Source organism: Perognathus longimembris, chromosome 8 (genome assembly GCF_023159225.1).
Source record: "Perognathus longimembris pacificus isolate PPM17 chromosome 8, ASM2315922v1, whole genome shotgun sequence".
NCBI lineage: Eukaryota > Metazoa > Chordata > Mammalia > Rodentia > Heteromyidae > Perognathus > Perognathus longimembris.
The window spans coordinates 61,548,997-61,569,533 of NC_063168.1; the positions used below are offsets into that span (position 1 = coordinate 61,548,997).

At 53.0% G+C, this 20,537-nt stretch overlaps 2 protein-coding genes across 6 annotated transcripts in view; one reads left to right on the forward strand and one right to left on the reverse strand.

Annotated features, from left to right (window-relative positions):
• Positions 1–104: 104 nt before the first annotated feature.
• On the reverse strand, positions 105–14,846 carry Fam166c (family with sequence similarity 166 member C). Its single transcript, XM_048353608.1, has 4 exons — positions 14,773–14,846; positions 3,460–3,730; positions 1,902–2,014; positions 105–249 (listed from the first exon to the last, which is right to left on the reverse strand). The coding sequence occupies exons 1-4, from the start codon at positions 14,844–14,846 to the stop codon at positions 105–107; spliced, it is 603 nt and encodes a 200-aa protein (XP_048209565.1).
• Positions 14,847–20,184: 5,338 nt separating this feature from the next.
• Otof (otoferlin) overlaps positions 20,185–20,537 on the forward strand; it is an 85,516-nt gene continuing 85,163 nt past the window's right edge. For 3 of the 5 annotated variants that reach the window (XM_048353612.1, XM_048353609.1, XM_048353613.1), the window contains exon 1: positions 20,185–20,399. In XM_048353612.1, the coding sequence (XP_048209569.1) occupies positions 20,321–20,399 (79 nt within the window). In that variant the 5' untranslated portion in view covers positions 20,185–20,320. The remainder of the gene's footprint in view (positions 20,400–20,537) is intronic. The other 2 variants (XM_048353614.1, XM_048353610.1) reach the window with 1 other exon arrangement.

Sequence of the window (20,537 nt, forward strand, 5' to 3'; positions counted from 1 at the left end):
CAGGACCCAGAGGAGAGGTGCATGGGGTAGTCATGGCTAAAGATTTTATTGTAAACACTCCAACCTTGTGAGAGCTGGGGCTGTCAGGCTTCAGGCACCTGGTCTCACGCTCTGAACTCAAAGTAGGTGTCCCTCCTCTGGCGCTCCTGCGGGGACACCCTCTTCCCCGACGGAAAGGTCTGGTAAGTCTTTAGGTTGTCAGGGGAGACTCTAAAGAGGTGCCACTTATTTGTCGGACTCAGAGGAGGTCTGGAGGGGAGATGGAACAATGTCAGGCAGTATGCCAGGGAGGGAGAGTGAAAAACACTCGTCACAGCCCCACGCACCCCCTTCCAGCCCTGCCCGCCCCAGCGTCACACATCAGTGTGGCATCTGCTCAACTACCCCAACTTGAGGGAAAAGTGATTTGTATTTGCACAGGGCCCTGTGGCTTACAGTGTAGACATGGCTGTCAAACAACATGTGACATGGATTCTGGCCCCATCTACTGCTAAAGTGAATTCATGTAACAACGCGTTGCTGTCACCATCTCTGCTTTGAAGAGTAAATGAGATCGTGCGGCTACGACATTTAACACAGAGCTGGATAAGGAGGATAGCCTCAAATATTACAAGAGAGGCTGGTGCTGGTGGTGATAGTGGTGGTGATCAGGGTGGTGATGATGATAGCGACAGTGGTGATGATGTCAGTGGTGGTGGTGATGATGGTGATGGACCTACAGAAGGGGAGACTTTCCCCAGGCCACAGAGATGCCTTTCCTTATCCCTAACTACCTAGTTGATGCTCTGTGTCAGGTATGAAACCAGGGAACAGCTCAGGTGGACAGGCAGCTTGGAGAAGGAAGAGGTGTGGAGACTTGCAGGAACCAGAGGAGCACATCCTGTCAAACAGGTCTCTGGAGGACATCTGTCTCAGGAGAGTCTCTGTCTCCAAGGACCTGCTGGCTCACAGCTATCCCACACGGTGGAGATGACCAAGCTTGTGGCTTCAGTTGGCCAAGACCAGTCTCCAATCACCAAACTACTCAACATAAGCACCGGAGGCCATAACTGAACCTTAGTTTCCCTGTTCATGAAACAGACCCGTCTGTCATGCAGAGTTACTTCTACAGGCAATGTAGCTATGTTTGCAACCCATTAAACTGGGTGGGAAGAGCTGGTGCTTTGCTTGCAACAGGCTGGTGACGGCCGGGATCCTGGGGCAGGGAGGGGTCAGCAAAGGTTGGGAACCCCAAATCTGTCCACTGACCTCCTGCTGTCCTTTCCTGGGACCAAGAGCGGAAGCAGTAGGGGTGGAATGAGGAATACATTAGGAGCTTACTGATCCTCCATCTTAGGCACCAGCCACCACCCTACACTAGCCACAAGACACACGGTGGTGATGGTGATGATGCGGATGGGGACATTGTCTGGATCTTCTCGTGGGGCAGAGCAAGCCTTCCCTGGGGAAAGAAGCTCTCCTAGACACCCCCCCCCCCAGCTGTGAGAGGTGGGCTGAAAGGAACTTTCCTGTTTTGTCAGCTTGCTAGCTGGACTTTTCAAGATCTTCCCAAGCCCCTAGTGAGGGAATGGTTCCCAGCCCCTCTCAGACTGGGTTCAATCTGGGTGGGGCTGGAAACAGATTCCTTGTTCAGTGTAGTGCCCGCATTGTCCACTAGTGGGCAGCAACTCCTTGTGCAGCGAGGGTGGTGGGGAAATCACTTCTGGCAAGAGGAGGAGCCTCCTCCTCTGAGGCTGCCAGAACTTGGCCCTTCTTGCGTTGTAACCCCTCACTTTGCGCTGCAGGCTGGACTGCTAACTGGTTTTTCCGTCTGGGTGCTCTGTAGGCTCTGGCAAGAGCAGGTACCCAGTGGCTACCCATTTGTTGACTGCACGGATGAAGGGAGGAAGGAAGGCACTCACAGGTCTGTGGGGATGGGGTATCTATCTCGCTCCTTCACAGGCAGCACGAAGAAGGGGACCAGAGGCACCGTGCCAGTCTTGTCTCGGTAGTACTTCCGGTGCTGTTGTGCCATCTATAGCTCGACCCCGGAAGAGATGACAGGTAGTTAGTGGATAGTTTATGCCTGGCTGAGCCTGGGTGTAGGAAGGCCATCTTCCCTGAAGGACTCTGCAGCATTTTTCAACTGCTAACCAGCTGGTGTCCTCTCTGGGCCTCAGTGCTTGTCTGTCTAGTATAGCAAATGAGCCCTCCCTCCAATGCCCACACCCACCTACCAGCTTTGCTACCAGGAGTGAGATGTAAAGCAACTAAGTCAAATCTGATACCCCAGCTCAGGAGATACACACACGTCAGTCCATACAAACACAACAATAGGACCTAACGCCTGCCAGAGTGTGCTCTGTGTGAGAACCAGGTGTGCCACAGACTCGGTGAGGTGGGTCTCCGCTCCTCAGAGTCAGCGGGCTGTCTCATCATGCCCACAAGGAAGCCTCCTGACTCAGTAAGTCCCTCGCCCTGGCATCAAGAAGTGCCTGTGTGCTGGTAACCAGGCTGTAAGACAAAGTGACACAGGGCTCAGGCCCAGTGCTGGTGGCTCACGCCTGTAATCCTAGCTACAGAGCAGAAAGCTGCCATCTAAGAATCATGGCTCAACACTAGCTCAGGCAGGCAGGTCTTGAGACTCTTATCTCTAATTAACCAGCAAACAGCCAGAAGTGGAGGTGTGGCTCGAGAGGTAGAGTGCTAGCTTTGAGTGAAAAATCCAAATGAGAGTGTGAGGCCTTGAGTTAAATCTGGAATCACACACACACACACACACACACACACACACACACACACACGTATATGTATGTATATTCCTGGAGCATAGCTGGGAAAAGCCCTCATTCTCAACAAGGAAACGAGGCTGGCTTAGGTCCCTGGATCTCTGTGTGCACTGCAGATGTTTTGCAACCCAGAGGAAAAGGACCCAAGAAACAGACCCTCTGTCCTCCTTGCCCACCGCCCCCCAACTCCACCTGCTGGGAAGTCTAGTGCAGTCTCTGCGTGAGCCTGATCTAGGACATGCTCTTGGGGGACGTGGAGATGGGGAAGCAGACATGGGGACCTGGTGGGCGTATCTGGAGGCTGGCTTCTAGAAAAGACGCTCTAGTGGGGCCTGTGCTCACATAGGTGAGTACTGGGCCTTTTACTAAGGTAGGAGGTGGCAAGGGTCCACAGACCCAAGAAACTAAATTGGAAGGGCTCCTCCAGAGGTGAAAGCCAAGCATGACTGAAGACCCTCAGCTCTACTAGCTGTGGGAGTGGGCAGGGATAGGGTCACAGAAGCCCCTGGGGTGGGAGGAGATGGGAGAAGCAGAGTCTGGAGGCCCTCCCTTTCCCAGCCGAACTCAGGTTTCTTGCTGGAGCAGCTCTACAGGAGGCAGGGTCTCCCCTGGCCCCTCCCATCACTCTAGGCCCAGAGGGAAGCCCGGGGGTCGGGGGTGGGGGTGGGGGGGTCGGTGAGAGGCAGCTCACATGGTAGAAGTGAGTCAGCTCGGCGGAGCGTTCGCTGTCCAGGTTGAAGCGGGCATGGGCGGGCACATTGTACATGCGCTCCCAGGTGCTGGGGCGGCTAAGCAGTGCGGCGGCGGGGTGGTCGGCGAAGGAGGGGAGGCAGCTCCCTCTGTCGAGGGCCCCCTGGCCCCCCTTCATGGCTGCATTGCGGTGATCCTGGAAGTACTTGAGGGTGGTGGTGCCGTAGGGGGCGCCGAAGGAGAAAGCCACAGTGGGGACATGGCCTTGGTACCTGTGGTGGCATTGGGGAAGGGAAGATGCAGTTCTGTGAATAATGGGTGCGGGGCTAGCTGGAAGGGAGGCCCCGGCTCACTGAAGGGCTCTGGCTGGGGTTGGCTTCCGGTGCACGGGGCTGCACAGCTCTCTGGAGAAAGGCCAGGGGCACCTGACTCGGGGCCCTCTCTTTCAGCTCTGTCTGGATGGTCATCTTCCCAACCAGCAGCCTTCCCGGGGACCAGGAGCCAGCCTATAGGCAGATCACTGTCCCCCACCGGGCCTCCATTTACTTGGGGGTGGCCTTAAGACATGGGACCGCCTCTGACTCTGATATTCTGTGCCCATCTCATTAGAGGGTAAAGAGAACAGACGTTGGTGGAACCCTTGGGGTCAAATGTCATGAGAGTTAGATTTGTCATAAGCCAAGGCTTGGATTCTAACGGTGCCATTTTGTTCCCAACACACCACAGTCTTACAAGGTGCTAGGCAGATGGCCTGGAGGTTTTGACTAAGGATCTGGAGTGCTGAGCGCCCTTTAGCCGCTCGGTCATCCTCCACCACCAGAGAAGCTGAGCAGGAAGGCAGGAGCTGCAGAAGCAGAGCCCCTGGGTTAGAGGAGGCTCATCACATCCCACTGTGGGCCTCTGACAATTGGTAGATGCCAGAGAGAACAAAGCTTCTTCGATCAGCACAGCCTGAGACTCCCCTTCGCTCCCCACCTTCCAACAACTGCCTCACCCCCACAATGGCCCGCTGCTAATGACCACACGGGCCTTCCTGCGGCCCTGGGCACTGCTGGCCTCCCCTGGAAATGTTACTCTTCAGTCTCTTCCCACCCGCCTCTTTGATGGCTCCTTCTTCACGTCCTCTTGATCCGCCTCCTCTACCCATCTGAGGTGCTGGGGTCTCTACAAGGTCTGTCCTGGTTGTGGCACCCAGACCGCAGCCTTAGCTGTCACCTGATCACCAGGGATGCCTGTCAGCAGGCATCCGGAGCCTGTTGCTATCTTCAAGCTTAGGCACAGTGGGCCCCTTCCATGGATGGATTCCCATCCCCCATCCTCCCCGACAGCCTCTTTCCCTCTCCAGTCAAAACAGAGGCATCCATCCTCTCTCACAGTCAATCACTGAGTCCTGTGCCTCTACCTGTACCATTAGAGCTCAGCCATATTTCCTTCCTTAGGACTCTGGCCTAGAAACCTCCTAGCTGCACTCACCATGACCCTCCAATCCATTTCCCACATTTCCACCAGACCAAACCATCCTGTGGAAGCCTTAGCATTCTGGCCCTTGGCCACCTGCCTGGCCAGTTTCCTGGCAGTCCTGCACCTGTAGGCCATCACAGGTCTACATGTGAAATGGCTCATCTCTACCCCCCCCCCATCCCTTCCCTCTCCTGGGGTCTCGCCCTGTGTCTTCTGCCATGGAGATATCAGTCGCATCTGCCCTTACCCCTCTAGTCCCTGCTCTCTGCTTTCAAAAGAGTTTAAGATCTGTCCAAAAATCATTTCTTCCAAAAATATCACCCCCTCTCCTAGGTCTGAGTGTGGCATCTGTTCCCTTTGCTCCCTGAAGTGTCCTCCAGGAGCCATTTCTCTATGCCCTCCTTTATACTGCTTAGTTTCTTAAAGACAGAACTTGATGGCTGTTTTCCCAGCTTTGTATCTCTAGTTCTTAGTGTCAGATCTAGCACATGGGAGGGAGGGAATTGTTTTTAAACATGTGGAAAGAGGAGCCCATAGTACCCATGATGTTTACAGCTGGACTATCCACAGGAACAGCAAAGAGCAGTGGCCAGCTCCCGGGAGCCATGGCTTTGGATCTCCTGCCCCTCACTCGGGTGTCCTAACTACATGCCAGGTCACCAGGTTTCCAGGGAAGCCCGTGGCATTCTGGGAACTGCCAGGGCCCTGCAGCAGTGTCTGCTCCAGTTGGGGATTCATCTTGGCCTTAAGGGGGGAAGGGCGATGAGAGTGCTCCTGAGACGCCGCCCTTCCCCCAGCCCTGGGGCAGTGTGGAAGTGAGCCACACCTTTCTCCTTCTGGGTCCGGAACCAGAAGGGGTAGCTTTGAGACCATCCCCCACCTTGCGCCAGCGAGCACATGTGCTCCCCTTTCGCGGGCTTTGCCCAGAGGGTGGTACTATGGGAAGTGACGTTAGCCCATGAGGGAGGTCCTTGGGAGCTGCTCTTGGACGGACAAGCTCGCCAGCCTATCACCAGCTCATGCTCAATCCTCGTCATCCCTACTACATTACTGTGAGCCCCTCCCAAATAAACCGGATTGCTCTCCGAAGCGTCTCCGAGATCCGTCTGCGCCTGGCTTCCTTGGTGGGTAAGGAGGGAGAAAAAGGGGATCTCGTTCGGCCGCGTGCACTTTAGGTTTGCCCATGTCCCTTCGCTCCACCTTGGCCGCCCGCGGGTCGGGCACCCAGGGGAGAGGGTGAAAAGGGGAACACTGATAAGGTAGTAAGCTTAGCATCTCCACACCAGGGGAGGTGAATCTAGCCCGGCATGCCCCCACTCTCCAAATCCTCGACCTCAGAGGCTTGGAGGTCTGGACCTCCGTGGCCACCTCAGCCTCGGCCCCCTGGCTACTAGGATGGGGGTTGACCTGCAGTGAGGTAGCAATGTTTTATTTCCTCCTTGCATCTTCAGGAAGAAGGCAAGATATCCATACAGAGTGACTGTGACCGACCTTGCAGCCACTTTCCACCGTGGTTCTTGGTGGCTGCCACCCCTACCAGATTCCCCATGGGATCTGCGTAAGCCAGTAGCCACAGCGCAGGCTGCACAGGGAGACCCTAGCCCTGGCTCTGAAGGTCCCTGGCCAGCCTCTCTGTTCATGGTGCACCACCTTTCATGTCATGCTTTCCCACCTACCTTGAGCCTTTCCTGAGCTCCCCACTGACAGCCATGCCCCCCCCCTCCAGTCAAAAAAGATGGGGTCTGGGGAGTCCTATTGCTCTCTTTTACAAGTCTGTGCAGTTAGCTCCCTTGGCCACTCCAGGAGGCATTGTCCTCCTCTCTGGGGACACGGCTTGCCCTTCCTCTTGGAACTGGGGCCCACCCAGCCTGCCTCACTCAAGGGCTCAGCACCTCAGTACATCTCTCCACATTTCTCTCTTCCTCCATCCTTCCTCTCTGCCATCTTGAATGTCTGCGCTTTCTCTGCACAGGTGAGCCTTTCCCAGATCCAAACTCCCCAGGAGGCCTTCTGTTGTCTCATACTACATTTCCTCTTCCTGTATTTCCTAATCTCTCCAAAGAATGCTGTAGCCTTTTGCCTTTATTTCTTCAACCCCCTTCAGCTGACTTATGACCCGCCATTTAAATGTAAACCTTGATTGTTACATTAAGATCACCTAAGGTCACTGGATGTCTTTGGCCCTCTGCAGTATTCCCACCAATGAAGAAACCCATGTGGAAGGAAGCAGAAGCAGAGCTCCTGACAGTACTTCATGTGATGCATTCGATTCCCAAAGAATAGACTCAAGAAATTGAGAAGTCACAGACAAGGGGCACAGCAGGGAGAAATGGTTCCAGTTCTGTCAGCCCACCTGACATGCTGGGGTTCCGTCTGTCACTCCTCCATTCTCTGATAGCCACTCTCACTCATGTCTCCGTTCAGAACGTAGGGATGACAGGAGAAATACAAAGAAGATAAAGCGGCAGAACAAGATGTCTGCCACAGTTTGGAGCACCCACATGCACAGGACCTGACAACATCCCAGAGGCCAAGTGGTCAGCCAGGTGGACAGCCAGCACTTTCCTAGCATGAAAGACTCTGGGAAAGCAAGCACCCACCAGCCCCCTCCCCCCAGAAAGGAGTGTGCACTGGCAAACCCCGGCTCAGCTCTGTAGGAGCTCTACCAGAATGATGGGTGGTGAGCGCCACCTCTATTCAAGAGCAGAGCTACAAATAGCAGCCAGGTGACTGCTGCTTGCAGAACACAAGTGAATGTTACAAAACCTGTCAAGGTAAAAATAACTTGAGCAACCAAAATTGGGAGGTGGGTGGAGGGGAGATGGGCGTGTACTTACTAAGAATGCCTCTGAGCATCAACCCATGGCTTCGAAAATAGAAATGTCATTCCAAAAAAAAAAAAGCATAAAAACTCTGTGCTTTAGTGGTTTTATTCTCTCTCCCCCACCCTCTTTTAAAAGAATCTTTTAAGGATTAATATCTCTTGTGAGAAGTTGAAATTATCTAGACTCTGTCTATTCCTCCATTTTGTTTTTTCTTGTTTCTCTTAAATTCTAGCAAAAACTTAATCCCTTAAATTTCACTCTTTTCATTATTAAGTAAGAAATCTGGCCTGGTCATATATGTATAAAATATATACGTATAAAATTACTTTTATCGGGCTGGGAATCTGGCCTAGTGGCAAGAGTGCTTGCCTCCTACACAAGAAGCTCTTGGTTCAATTCCCCAGCACCACATATATGGAAAACAGCCAGAAGTGGCGCTGTGGCTCAGGTGGCAGAGTGCTAGCCTTGAGCGGGAAGAAGCCAGGGAAGGTGCTCAGGCCCTGAGTTCAAGGCCCAGGACTGGCCGAAAAAAAAAACACAAAAATTACTTTTATCTCTCTTTACATTTATTGCTTTGTATACATATCCTCTGTGTGTGTGTGTGTGTGTATGTGTGTGTGTGTGTGTGTGAGAGAGAGAGAGAGATAGTCCTGGGGCTTAAACTCATGGTTAAGGCTGTCCCTTAGCTTTTTCACTCAAGGCTGGAACTCTACCAGTTGAACCACACTACCACTTCTGGCTTTTTGGTCGTTAATTGGAGATAAAAGTCGTATGGCCTTCTCTGCCCAGACTGGCTTTAAACTTTGATCCTCAGATTTCAGCCTCCTGAGTAGTGAGGATTACAGGTATGAGCTACCAGCACCCAATTATGAAAATATCACTTTTCAAAAAGAGAGTCTAATGTCATGACAAAGTCCTTTTTTGAGAGCCCGCAGCGCACCTGGCATAATGATGCCAGGAGCTAGGAGCACCGATCGCCTACCCTCTTGCAGGAATAATGATGTCACAAGCTGTGTCCTGAGTGCCATGCCATGTTGGCCCTAGTACTACCAGCTCCAACCCAGTTCAGACCATGGTCAGAGTTCTCACACTACAGAGTCAGGAAGGGAAGGTCCATTTCCATGGGTGGTTCTGGCTGGACTCCGTGAAGTGGTTCCATTGATGTGAGGCTCTGGGGGGTTGGAAAGGATGGGAAGCGAGTGAGCTGCTCTGGCCCATCTTCTAGCCTTGGTGTGACTCCCGTGTCCTCATCTCTTTCCAGTGACCCATGCCTGGGAACCCTCATCCACAGGCGACCTCCCACACCTCCTATACACCAATGATGCCAAGACCCAACACTGGCCGCGGCCACTCTCCTGGCAGTACGTCCTCACGGGGAACCAGCCTGCTCCACCTCCTTCTCCATTATATCCCTGCCCTGGTTAACATCGCCATCCCCCTTTACCTGAGCCAGAAACTAGAACCTGCGGCTCCTCATCAAACTTTCTCCATTGCCTTGTGTATCCCTCTCTCCCACAGTCCTACACAGGTGCAGGCGCGGGTGCTCCCATTCTCCCTCTGCCTGCCTCCTTCCTATCGCTGTGCTCACTTCTCCTCGTGTCCTAGACCAAGCAAGGGTATCACCCTTGCAGCTTGGGCCTTTGTGTGCCCCAAGCCTCCCTGCCTAGCAGGAGTTCCTTTATTACCTGGCCTGCTGAGGGCCTCCTGCCCAGGGCACACTTTCCACCGTTTGCTTGGGAAGTGCCAGTGCTACCTGCTTGTCTTCCCTGCCTTTCCTGTGTACCCCCCACCCCACCCCCGTCTGTGCTCATCTGGCCATGCTAGGATTCTCCCCTTTAGGTCTGAATTCAGATCCACACGAGTCTACCCCCTCTGCTAATTTGTGTTCTCCCTGAGCCTCAGCACCTAGCACGTGACAAGTGCTTAGTAACTGCTCACTGAAGGAGAGAGAAGTCCAGAAACACTGGGTTTCCGCTCTGGTCGTCAGCGCGCATGAAGTATCCCACCCACCAAGGGGTGGAGAAAGGAGCTGAGAAACGTGACTTCTTCTTGCGATTCTCCTCTTCTCCACCCCCAAGCTTTCTGCCATGTTCCTCCTCTGCTCCTGTCTTCCCACTTCCTCTGAATGCCAAGATATTTGCATCCCAATAGACTAGAAGCCCCCTCCTCCGCAGCCCTCCCAAGTTCTGCCTGGCTTCCCTTCAGAAGTTGGAAGTGTAGGTGCGCATGTGCACACATGCACAGGTATGCAGGTCCCTATCTTTTAGCACTCAGTGGGGAACAGCTTGGGAAGCTAAGTGTATATCCCTTGAAGGTACTTGCATTTGTGAGCCAGAAGCATGACCCTATGGGAAGAGCCTTCTGCTGCCCTGTTTGTGTTGGTCTTGTGCCAGGCCAGTGTGATGGAAAGCAGCAGAGGGAACGGCAGGCTTCCTAACGGGGCATTGAACGGTCCCAATGGCACTCTCCCGTGTGCTTCTTGATTTGTCCACCTGCACACACACACAAGCAAGGCCTCTGAGCAGATATTCCCTGTGGATTCTACAGCCTACCACGGATTCCTGTATGTACCAGGAGCGGTCCCTTGCCTGCCTTTTAACAGCCCTGGCTGGCCCCATAGCTGACATTAAAATTAATTACCATGAGCACCAGAGATCTCCTGAGCAGCCTTATTAACTAATGAGCTTGTTGCTATTCATCAAGTCCCATCCCACCAGCAGCCTCTTCTCCACAGCACCTTTTCTTGCAGAGGCTTCTGATCTGACCCTTCCCCCGGGGTTAGCGCCTTCGAGCCCCCCTCCCCACCACTGCCTCTACAGTGAAGGGAGAATCCTGATGTGGGTGGGCCTCTCCCGGAGGTCTTTCCAGCCTTGTTATCTGCCTTCCTACCACGGCTTTTTCACTCTAGCCACAAAGGCTATTTGCTGCTGGAAAAAAAAAATGTCCTGCAAGAAAGGTGGCTTTTGCTGAAGATAGCATTCCATCTGAAGGTTCGCCTCTCCTCCCTTCTCTCTGCCCATCTGTTGGTGAGCTTACCCATCCTTCCAGGTTCCTTTCAAGACACCAGGTATCCTTCAAGTGCTCCCTTTTCCACAGAGCCTCTCTGACACACACGCCCCCCTCCACCCCTGGCTCCTCCTCCCAACCACCCAGTTGCTTTTTGCTGACTGCTATGCTGCAGTCAGACCTATGGGCTTGGGGCTGCCAAGGAGAACCCCACAGGGAGAAAAGGCCCCTCAGTGGGAGTTTCTTTTGAGACATGTCTAGAGAACAACCCCCACCCCCCGCCCTTCCTTATTCCTGGTGGCAGCCTGGAGTCACCTTGGACCTTTAAAAACTCCCCATGTCCTCATGCAGCCTAACCAATGCTAGAATGTCTAGATGGGACGTGAGCATGTGCGGTTGCTAATGCCCCCCCTGAGAGTCTGGTGCTGACAGCTGTGTGTGCTGCACCTCTGCGTCTTCCTGGGCAGATGTGATGGCCTAGGTTTCATACCTTGGGATATACTGGCCCATCAACTGGACTGGAAGGTGTGACAGGTAAACCCTCCTTTCCTAGGTACGTCTTCCCTCCCTACCCTGCTCACCCTCTCCTGCAAGGCAATTCACAGGCCGCAGGAAGCCAGTACCGCAGGCAGTGTGGCATGCTACAGGAGGCCTGTACCGCAGACAGCCGGTACTGGCTCAGATCAGCCTTGAGAGAGGAAACTACTCAGTTTTCAAGAATATGTCAAACCTGCTGGTTAGAAACCCAGAACCGAAAACTAAACTATAGAAAGTTACACCTGAAACAAATCATATTAAGAAACAAAGTAAAGTCTAAAAAACCCATCCATTTCGAGTCCTTTTACTGTAGCCAGCGCTGTTGCCGTCCACATCTATGTGAGAGCATCCCAAACCCCAGCCGACACCTGAACCCTTGCACAGCAACGGCCGAGCTACATGCGGCACCTTCCTCCGCGAACATACCTGTGACCAAGCTTAACTGATAAATTAGGCACTGTAAGAGATAAGTAATAACCACTGATATAACGGAACAATTAAAACAATACGCTGAATTGAAAGTTACTTAACACTCATGAATTATTCCTTTCTGGAATTTTCCACTCAGTACTTTCAGACCACAATGGACTATGGGTAACTGAAACTTGAGAAAGTAAAATGTGGGCACAGGAGACCACTGTGCTATATAACTACCTGCTGTGCATTTCCTCCCAGGGTGCTTAGGGAGGCCATTTTGATTGTTTTTTTTTTTTTATTAATTAGATCTCTACTGTGTGGGGGTGGAGCATATTTCTACCATAGATCCAAGTGAAGCCTGCCTGCCTGCCTTTTTCCCCTTCCTTCCTTCCTTCCTTCCTTCCTTCCTTCCTTCCTTCCTTCCTTCCTCCCTCCCTCCCTCCCTCCCTCCCTCCCTCCCTCCCTGTGTATATGTGTGCATGTGGATTAAACTCAGAGCACTGCTTTTGCTAGGCAAGTGCTCCACCAGTCAATTCACACTCCTGGACTTACTTTTAGTCTGTTTTTCAAGCAGGCTGGCCTTGTGCTAACTTTGCCTAGGGTGGCCTCAAACCAGATCCTCCTACCTCTACCTCCTGAATAGCTAGACTTATAGGCATGCACCACCGCTCTACCTAGCCTGTATATTGACTAGTTGAAGTCTTCTATAACTTGTATGCCGTCATTATTCTTGCTGAACAGATTAGGTAAGTGGGTTATAGAGAGGATAGGTAAATTGCCTAGGGTAAGAAAGTAGTAGAGCCACGATTTGAACCTATTTGTGATGACTCCAGGGTATATCTCTCACAGTCGATTCTAGTCCACCCCACTGCATGAGGGTTCAGGATAGATAGTAAGGTAAGCCAAGGTATTACAGTCACAAAGACTTGGCTCAGCAGCTTCTTTGCTAAACAGCCATAGCTAGCTGCTTACAGATGTTCATCCCTCATCTGGAGTGCGGCAACTTTTAACTAAGGAGTAAGGGCCCAGCGCAGCGTGCGGCACATCCTCAGAGATTTAAGGTGCTACCACTGGGCACCAGAGATCTAGTTCCAGCGTAGCTTTACCATCAAGCATGAGGCTCAGACAAGACCTCCCATGACCTCAAAGCCCGTGTCTAGAACAGAAGGGGGCTGCTCTGTGTGGTTATTGGGGTCCTTACCTGCCGGCTCGGGTCGCCTCCCCTGGCGTGGGGGTTTAGGCTCTTCTCTACTCCAATCGCTCCCTTTCTCACCCTCTCCCCTGGTCACCCGACCCACAGGTAAGGCCAGAGTGGAGTGGGGGGCTCAGGAAAGACCTCAGGTGCACGCGGCCGTACAAGATCGCTTTACCTCCCTCCTTACCCGTGAAGAAAGCCAGGCGTACGCGGATCTCGGAGACACTTCAAGAGCAAATCTGATTTAATAAGGGAGGGGCTAGCAGCTGATATAGTAGAGGGCGACGAGAGAAGGGGTCATCGACCAGAGAGCTGGCGATAGGCTGGCGAGCTTGTCATAGGACCCCCTCATGAGCTAACGTCACTTGGATAGCGCCACCCCAGGGGGAAAGCCAGCGAGACTGGGGAGCACATGGGCTGGCCTCTGTGGATAAAACTGTAACCATGACTGGAGTGTCAGAAGGGACTGACTGACTATGCTGTAAAATGTATAATTAATGTTTGAAAAGACAGAAAAATAATTGTTGTCCAAGGGTAGAGGGGAATCTTGGATTCTCGCATTAAGTCAACAAGATTGCCAATGAGGTAGCATTCAGAAACACCAGATGACTCAACTCACTCCTTGTTGATGGGGACCTTTTTCACTTGTAGTACTGAAGATTGAACTCAGAGCCTCGTGCTTCCTAGGCAGACATTCTACCACTTGAGCCTCTTTTTGCACTGATTATTTGCAACGGGAGGGTCTTGCTTTATGCCCAAGCTGTCCTGGGCTGCAATCCTCCTACTTAGGTTTTCCCTGAATCTCTGGGGATGACAGGTATACCCCATGACACCCAATAGCTTTCTCCCATAGCTGGATGCCTAGTGAGTGAAAGACAGAACAGGCAAGTCCTAAGGTAGTGTTCTAACATCCCTGGCGAGTTTCCCCAAGGGAGAACTACCATAATCTCATAAATCAACTTTGCCTGATGAGAATGGAAGAAGCCTTTGAGCTGCTCATACATTCAAAGGAAGGGCCTGTCCCCATACACAGGCTATATAGACACTAATGCCCTAGGCCCTAGCTGCAGCTACTTCTGTCTGTTCCTATGACAGCGTCTCCATGGCCTGCTTATTCTATTCAAAAACAAGGCAAACGGAGCACTGGTGACTCGTGCCTATAATCCTAGTCACTAGGAGGCTGAGATCTGTGGGTCATGGTTCAAGGCCAGCAGGGGTATAAGAGATAAGAATCCAGGAGACTCTAATCTTTAATGAACCAATGACGCACATGGTAGAGGACCATCCTTTAGAGAAAAAGTTAAGGGACAGCACCTAGTCCCAGGTCAAGCCCCAGTACTGGGGCATAGTGCACGTGGACACACACACACACACACACACACACTTTCAAGCAAAATATGCTGCAGAATCTGTTCAGTTTGCAGGGGGAAACACATGTAAAAGCCTAGCGAACAGTCATGTTACGGTCAACTCCGGCCCATCCCCTCCTGCCTGATTCTGCCCGCCGGTGCTCATCTTTTCCTTCCCTCTTCCAACCCACAAATCTCGCCTCAATCCTGGTCACCCCTGCACTGCCCCGCTCCTTTCTCGAGGTCTCCCCCTCATCTCTCTATGTGCTCCGGGCTGCCGCTTGGGGTCTCCCAGCGACCTGACTTCCCGCGTGGGAGAATGGCCAGCCGGAGCCCTGCCCACCCCCACGCAACCCCCAAGGCCACCTATCCGAAAACGCCCTCGAGGAGGCGGGCGCGCGGGAACCCAGTTTGGAGGAGCAGGAAAGGAGAAGGGCCGGGCCCCCCCCCCCCCGGGGTGGGGAGAGGGGAGGCGCTGATGGGGGTGGGGGTGGGGGTGGGGGTGGCCGGGTGCGGCGGCTTACCCAGGTATCAGGGCAGGGGACACGTAGGCGGTGCTGAACTCGGTCAGCAGTGTGCCCGCGCCGCGGGAGGCCATGGTGGGTCGGGAGCCCCGCGCGCGCGCGCTCGGCTGGGCTCCGCCCCCGCAGTAAACAACGCGCGGTCTCCTAGCAACGCGGAGGCGCGCCCCTGGCGCTCCCCCCACCCCCACCCCCACCCCCGGCCCTTGGCGGGTTCGTTCGGGGACCCCCGGCTCCTGCTCGCAGTCCCCGCCCTAGCTGGAGGGGTCCACAGGGCGGGAGGACGCCCCAGCTCCACGTGCTCTGCGGGGAGAGGCTGGTCTGGATCCTAGCGCGGGACTCTCCAGGACCCTTTTGGAAGATAACAGCGGGCGGGAGTGGGGGGGGGGGGTGGGGGGGGTGAGGAGAAGGACAGGGCGGACTCAGATCCTCAAACTAGGATGACCCCAGGCACCCCAGGAGCAGCTCTACCCAAGGATTAACCATCTGGGCCTCCCTTGGCATGGTGGCTTTAGAATGCCCTGGTAGATGAGGAGGAGGAGGGCACTTTGGGGGCATTTTTCTTATTATCTTCTCTCTTCCCAGGAATTTCCTACTTGTTTCATCTCTTATTTCAGGCTGCTCCACAAGAGTAGTTTTATACAAGTTAAACAACAACAAAGCAAATCGTTGAAAAAGAAGGCTGGTTGGTGGATTTACATTTGTGTCCAGTCCTGCTGTTCATCTGAGCTCACACCTGCCCCAGGTGAGGTGCCGGATGAGGCCCGGGCTCTTAGGGATGCCCGTAAGTCTAGTGGGAGCCACAGAATAGCTGAAGCCTGGTCGGGAAAAGGAGCCACAGGTACATACGTGGTTGTCAATCTGGTGAAAGGAATATCCACCCATTGTTCAGAACCCAAGTCACAGTCCCAAGAAACATTGCTACAGGAAGAAAAACACGAGGAAAAGCTGTTGAAGAAGCATCTCTAGACGCAGATGTGGGTGACATTCCAGGAAGACACCCAGCCAAGGCAGAGGTGGAGTGCCCACTCTCTCCTCATTCATGGAGGCCCCGGTGGCCCCCATCATGGACAATACCCCTGGGTCCACTTGTGTAGATTCCAGCCCATCTGGCTCTGGTGCTTGGGGTGTGGCCTAGTATTAGATTTGGCTTTCAGAAAGGTCAGCCGATTTCCTGAAGTGTGCTACCATTTCACAGACATGGACGGTGAGGTTCAGCTCAGCTGCCAACGGCTGCCTTGAGGGCTTTTTCCTTAAAAGGCAGAGGCTTCATGAAGTTCCTCCCTTGCAAGAGAAAACCTACAGAGGGCCCTGGGAGGAAAAGACATATTCTTTTTTTTTTTTTTTTTTTCCTGTTGAGTACTGCCCAGCCTTATAAACAGATCACCATGCCTGTTGACCAGGATGGAAAATAATGATGAATTTAGTTTTACTTTTTTTTTTTTTTTTTGGCCAGTCCTGGGCCTTGGACTCAGGGCCTGAGCACTGTCCCTGGCTTCTTCCAGCTCAAGGCTAGCACTCTGCCACTTGAGCCACAGCGCCGCTTCTGGCCGTTTTCTGTATATGTGGTGCTGGGGAATCGAACCTAGGGCCTCGTGTATCCGAGGCAGGCACTCTTGCCACTAGGCTATATCCCCAGCCCCACTTTTTTTTTTTAAGGCATTAAGCTTACCTGGTATTTAAATTTTATTTAAAACTTAAGATATTCACTTGTACTCAATAAATGCATTTTCTAAGATTTTCTCCTATTAAATATATACATATATAAGCATATGTACATAGATATGGTGAATTGTAATTGAAGAAGGAGAAGGAATATAAATAAAAATAAAACTAGGACAAAGTAGCAAGTACACCTCCTAAAGAAGGAAAGCTCATGAAATAGTTTATAGCTTCCCAGGCTGTAGAATTTTTTTTTTTCAGGCAGGAGAAAAAGTTTATTACTGAACTGCTGGCCTGTGGCAGAGATGATCCATGGCCGGAGAGAAGGGAGAGAGAGAGAGACCCCCACCCAGCCCTGCCTTATATCTAGGGCAGGGGCAAGGGGTGTGGCCAGGTGGATTAGGATGTGACCACAGGGAAAGGGGAGGTAACTGCCTCCAGGTCTGCAGGTTACCCAGGTAACTGGGTGGAGACTTAATGAGGTGGGGGTAGCTACATGGAGCCCTCAGGGAGAGGACCTTACATTCTAGCCTTTTAATAGTTATGAAAAAGGACGAAGACTCTCTCTGGCTGCTTCCTGCTGGCAAGGGGCATTGGCATTAGGGGTAAAAGGCAGAAATGTGGCCTCTCCTGGAGAAGGCGAGCAGCAGGGTCCCTTGGTGGTAGATGCCAGTCCTTGAATGAAGCCTGGAAGAAGTCTCATGAGGCAGGGGCTAGACAAAAAAATATTAAGGCAAAAGGAAGGGCTTAGGGCACAAAATTAAAAATTGGGTGACTTGGCTAGTGCTCATACTCAGGTATGGACATTAGATGGACAAGCTACTATCTCTTGATCCCCCGGCGCTGATTAATTTTGAAAGGGCGAGACAAAGTGACTCCATTTTGGATGCGATCATTTTCCTCTTACTCCACTCCATGATACTTGTTCCCAGAACTGGCTGAGTCCCAGTGGTCTAGGTGCTTGTTGCTGGGATGGTTTGCCCCAGTTGGCATTCACAGGATTTGAACTCAGGGCCTGGGCACTGTCCCTGAGCACTTCTGCTCGAGGCTAGTACCCTACCACTTGAGCCACAGCTCCACTTCCAGCATTTGGCTGGTTAGAGGTCAGTCTCTTCAGCCATGCTTCCAGCCTGGCTCTTCGCTGGTTAGTTGGGAGATGGAGTTTGAGAGAGATTTTCTGCCCGGGCTGGCTTCAAACTGCAATCCAAGGTGTCTTTGCCACAAAAGCCCTTTTTGATTTCCAATTAAAACAACAAGGAGACCAAGGGGACTAGAGCTTACCTGTACCTTGTCAAGAACTGACCAAATACTTGCCAGAATTCGGGCAGAAGCGGCAGGCAGAAGCGGCAGAAGCGGCAGAAGCGGCGAACGGAGCGGCAGAGAACCCGAGCAGCAGCAGTTTCACTCACCAGGGTAGACAAGTGGTGTGGAGGTGGAGGTGGATGTGGAGGCCAGCAATGTTATTAGTGAAAAGTGCCGCATGGCGACTCGCAGCAGTTCGGTTTGCGGAAAAAGGGCCGTCAGGACTGGGGATACTCCCAGAAAAAGAAGAAAAATAGATGGGAATTCCGCCTCTCCTGACTCTTAAGCCCCATCCGAGTCACGGCACCATATATGTTAGGTTTTTAAAGTAGGTAGCCGGTAAAGGAGAATGCCACGCGGTATTCAGGCAGGAGAGAAAGTTTATTACCGAACTGCTGGCCTGTGGCTGAGATGATCCATGGCAGGAGAGAAGGGAGAGAGAGAGAGGACAGGCTGTAGAATTTGAAAAGAAGAAATTTATTGTTAAAGTTTAATGTCTTTTTTATTTTCTTTTTCTTTCCTTCCTTTCTCTTTCTCTTTGTCCCTCCCTCCCTCCTTCCTTCCCTCCCTCCCTCCCCCCCTCTCTCCCTTCCTGTGCTCTCACTATAGCATAGCCAGGCTAATATCCAACTTGTGATCCTCCTGCCTCAGCCCCAGTGTACTGGGATTACAGGAGTGTGCCACCACACCTAGATTTTTTTTTCTTTTTCTTTATTTGACTTTCTTTCTCTCTGCCTTTCTTTTCGTGGTGCTGGGGATTGAACTCAGGGCCTTGCAATTGCTAGGCATGGGCTGTACCATATGAGCTACTCTGCCAACCCCTTTTCTGTTGGTTAATTTCAAGACAGGGTCTCACTTTATGCCTGCGCTGGCCTGGAGGCGACCCTCCGATTTATGCTTCCCTCTGTTGCCAAGATGACACTCAGGCATTGGTCAAGATAGAGTCTCAGAACTAATTTTACCCAAACTGGCCTCGAAGAGTGATCTCCCAATCTCTGCCACCCAGGTAGCTAGGATTACAGGTATGAGCCGCCTAGTATTTCTTTTTCACACTTCACACTCTGTTTCCGGAGCTCACCCTTTCCTCCTGTCATGATCAGTTGGGCGTTCTAAGCACAGGATGCCCTGTGAGGCTCTGGGGTGCACAGATGCCAGGTGCCAGGCTCTCCCTGGAGCCATTGGTGACGAGGTGGGGGGATTGTGGAGCAGCCTTGGGACATGCAGCACCACAACCACCCAGAGGAGGACCCTGCCTGCTCCCCCGCCCCCCGCTGGTGTAGAAGTACCCCCAAGGATGGCTCTCTGATAAGCTGAGGCCACAGGCTAGGAGGCAGGGGTAGAGTGGAGACATTCCACCAAGAGGGAGTAGCAAGAGCAAGAGGACTCTGCCCAGGCTCCATGGGGGGGGGGGGAGCAATTCTGGCCCTCAGCGCCCCACTCTCCACATCCTAGAGGAAAGGGAGGGCAGGTCTCTGCTCAAGGACAACCGCACATGGAGGCTCAGGTCCCTCCATCCTGCAGTGGGCTAGGCTGATGCCCGATCTTCATGCACACCCTAGCAGAAAAGCAGCTCCTCTAGCCTTTGTGTGACCAATCCTGCTGCGTCTGGTCCTCCATTTCCCCTTGAACAACAACCCCAGGCCCTTAAGATTTGGATCACATGAACCTAGGATAGCAGATTAGAAGCCACACTCTCAGGAGCACAGTCATGGGGGGGTGGGGGGACACAGGAGATCCAAGAGACTCCTTCTCTCTTAATGCTCATAGTTCTGAAGAACCAGGCACCACCCTGACTCGGCCCAGTAGAGGCTGCTTTTCCAGTTGGTAGATCCTGGGTTCAATTTCTACATGGCACAGAGTGGGGGGATCCAGCCATCGCAGCCAGGCCTGGCTCTCTGGGTTTCCTGAGCATTTCAAGCACGGGCAGCCTTTGGGGTTAATCTGACAGAGCCGAAGGTGGCGGATCATTCCCCAAACGCCAGTGCCACAGTCTAGCCTCCTGAGCAGGCGGATCGCGAAGCCTCTGATGCCAGCGATGGCTGCCCTCCCCAGCTCTGCTCTTCCCCCCTGCCGCCCCCCACTCCATTATCAGACCCACTGCTCCATCTGCTTGTTCCTCAGGGTGGAGCTGGCCTGGCCAGCCCTGTCAAAGGTGGCTAGGAACCTCTGCTCTAGGAGCTGGGAGAAGACACCTGAAGCCAGCCAGGGCTTTATCTGGGGGCCGGTGCTGCTGAATAATGAATTCCAACTCTGTGTGTGTGTGTGTGTGTGTGTGTGTGTGTGTGTGTGTGTGTATTCCCAGGCTGTTGGTTGGGCACACAAGCACACGTACACACACAAGCACACACACGTTACACACATGCTGGGCTGACAACTGGGAGGGAGCGGTGGAGGCTGGCAGGGCTGCGCTGCTCTGTGAGGCGCTGGAAGGAGCAGCTCGCTCTTGCTCTCGGTTGCCTTGGTCTCTGTGGGCAGCATTAGGAGGAGGAGGCAGCTCGGGAAGAGGAGGGAGGCGTGTGAGCCTCATTCCACCAGCCGGCTCCTTCCCTGCCGCTCTGTCTGACAGTGCCCAGGCTCCCACGCCAGCATGGCCCTGCTTGTCCACCTCAAGACTGTCTCCGAGCTGCGGGGCAGGGGCGATCGGATTGCCAAAGTGACTTTCCGAGGTAAGGAAGCCCCTGTCTCAGAGAGACTCCAACTCTCTGACCTGTGTTCTGCAGGCTGAGAAAGATAGACCAGCGCTGGGAGGGTGGCTGGGAAAGTTCCCTCAGGGACCCAGGGTGAGGCTCTTCACAGTGCCCACC

What these genes read in the sequence shown, in the direction of transcription:
- Fam166c (XM_048353608.1), bottom strand. Translation starts at nt 14,846, where the DNA reads ATGGCCTCCCGCGGCGCGGGCACACTGCTGACCGAGTTCAGCACCGCC. An exon ending in TCCCCTGCCCTGATACCTGG is followed by an intron (nt 3,731 to 14,772) that starts GTAAGCCGCCGC and finishes ATGCCACCACAG; the next exon opens with GTACCAAGGCCATGTCCCCA. An exon ending in AGCTGACTCACTTCTACCAT is followed by an intron (nt 2,015 to 3,459) that starts GTGAGCTGCCTC and finishes GTCGAGCTATAG; the next exon opens with ATGGCACAACAGCACCGGAA.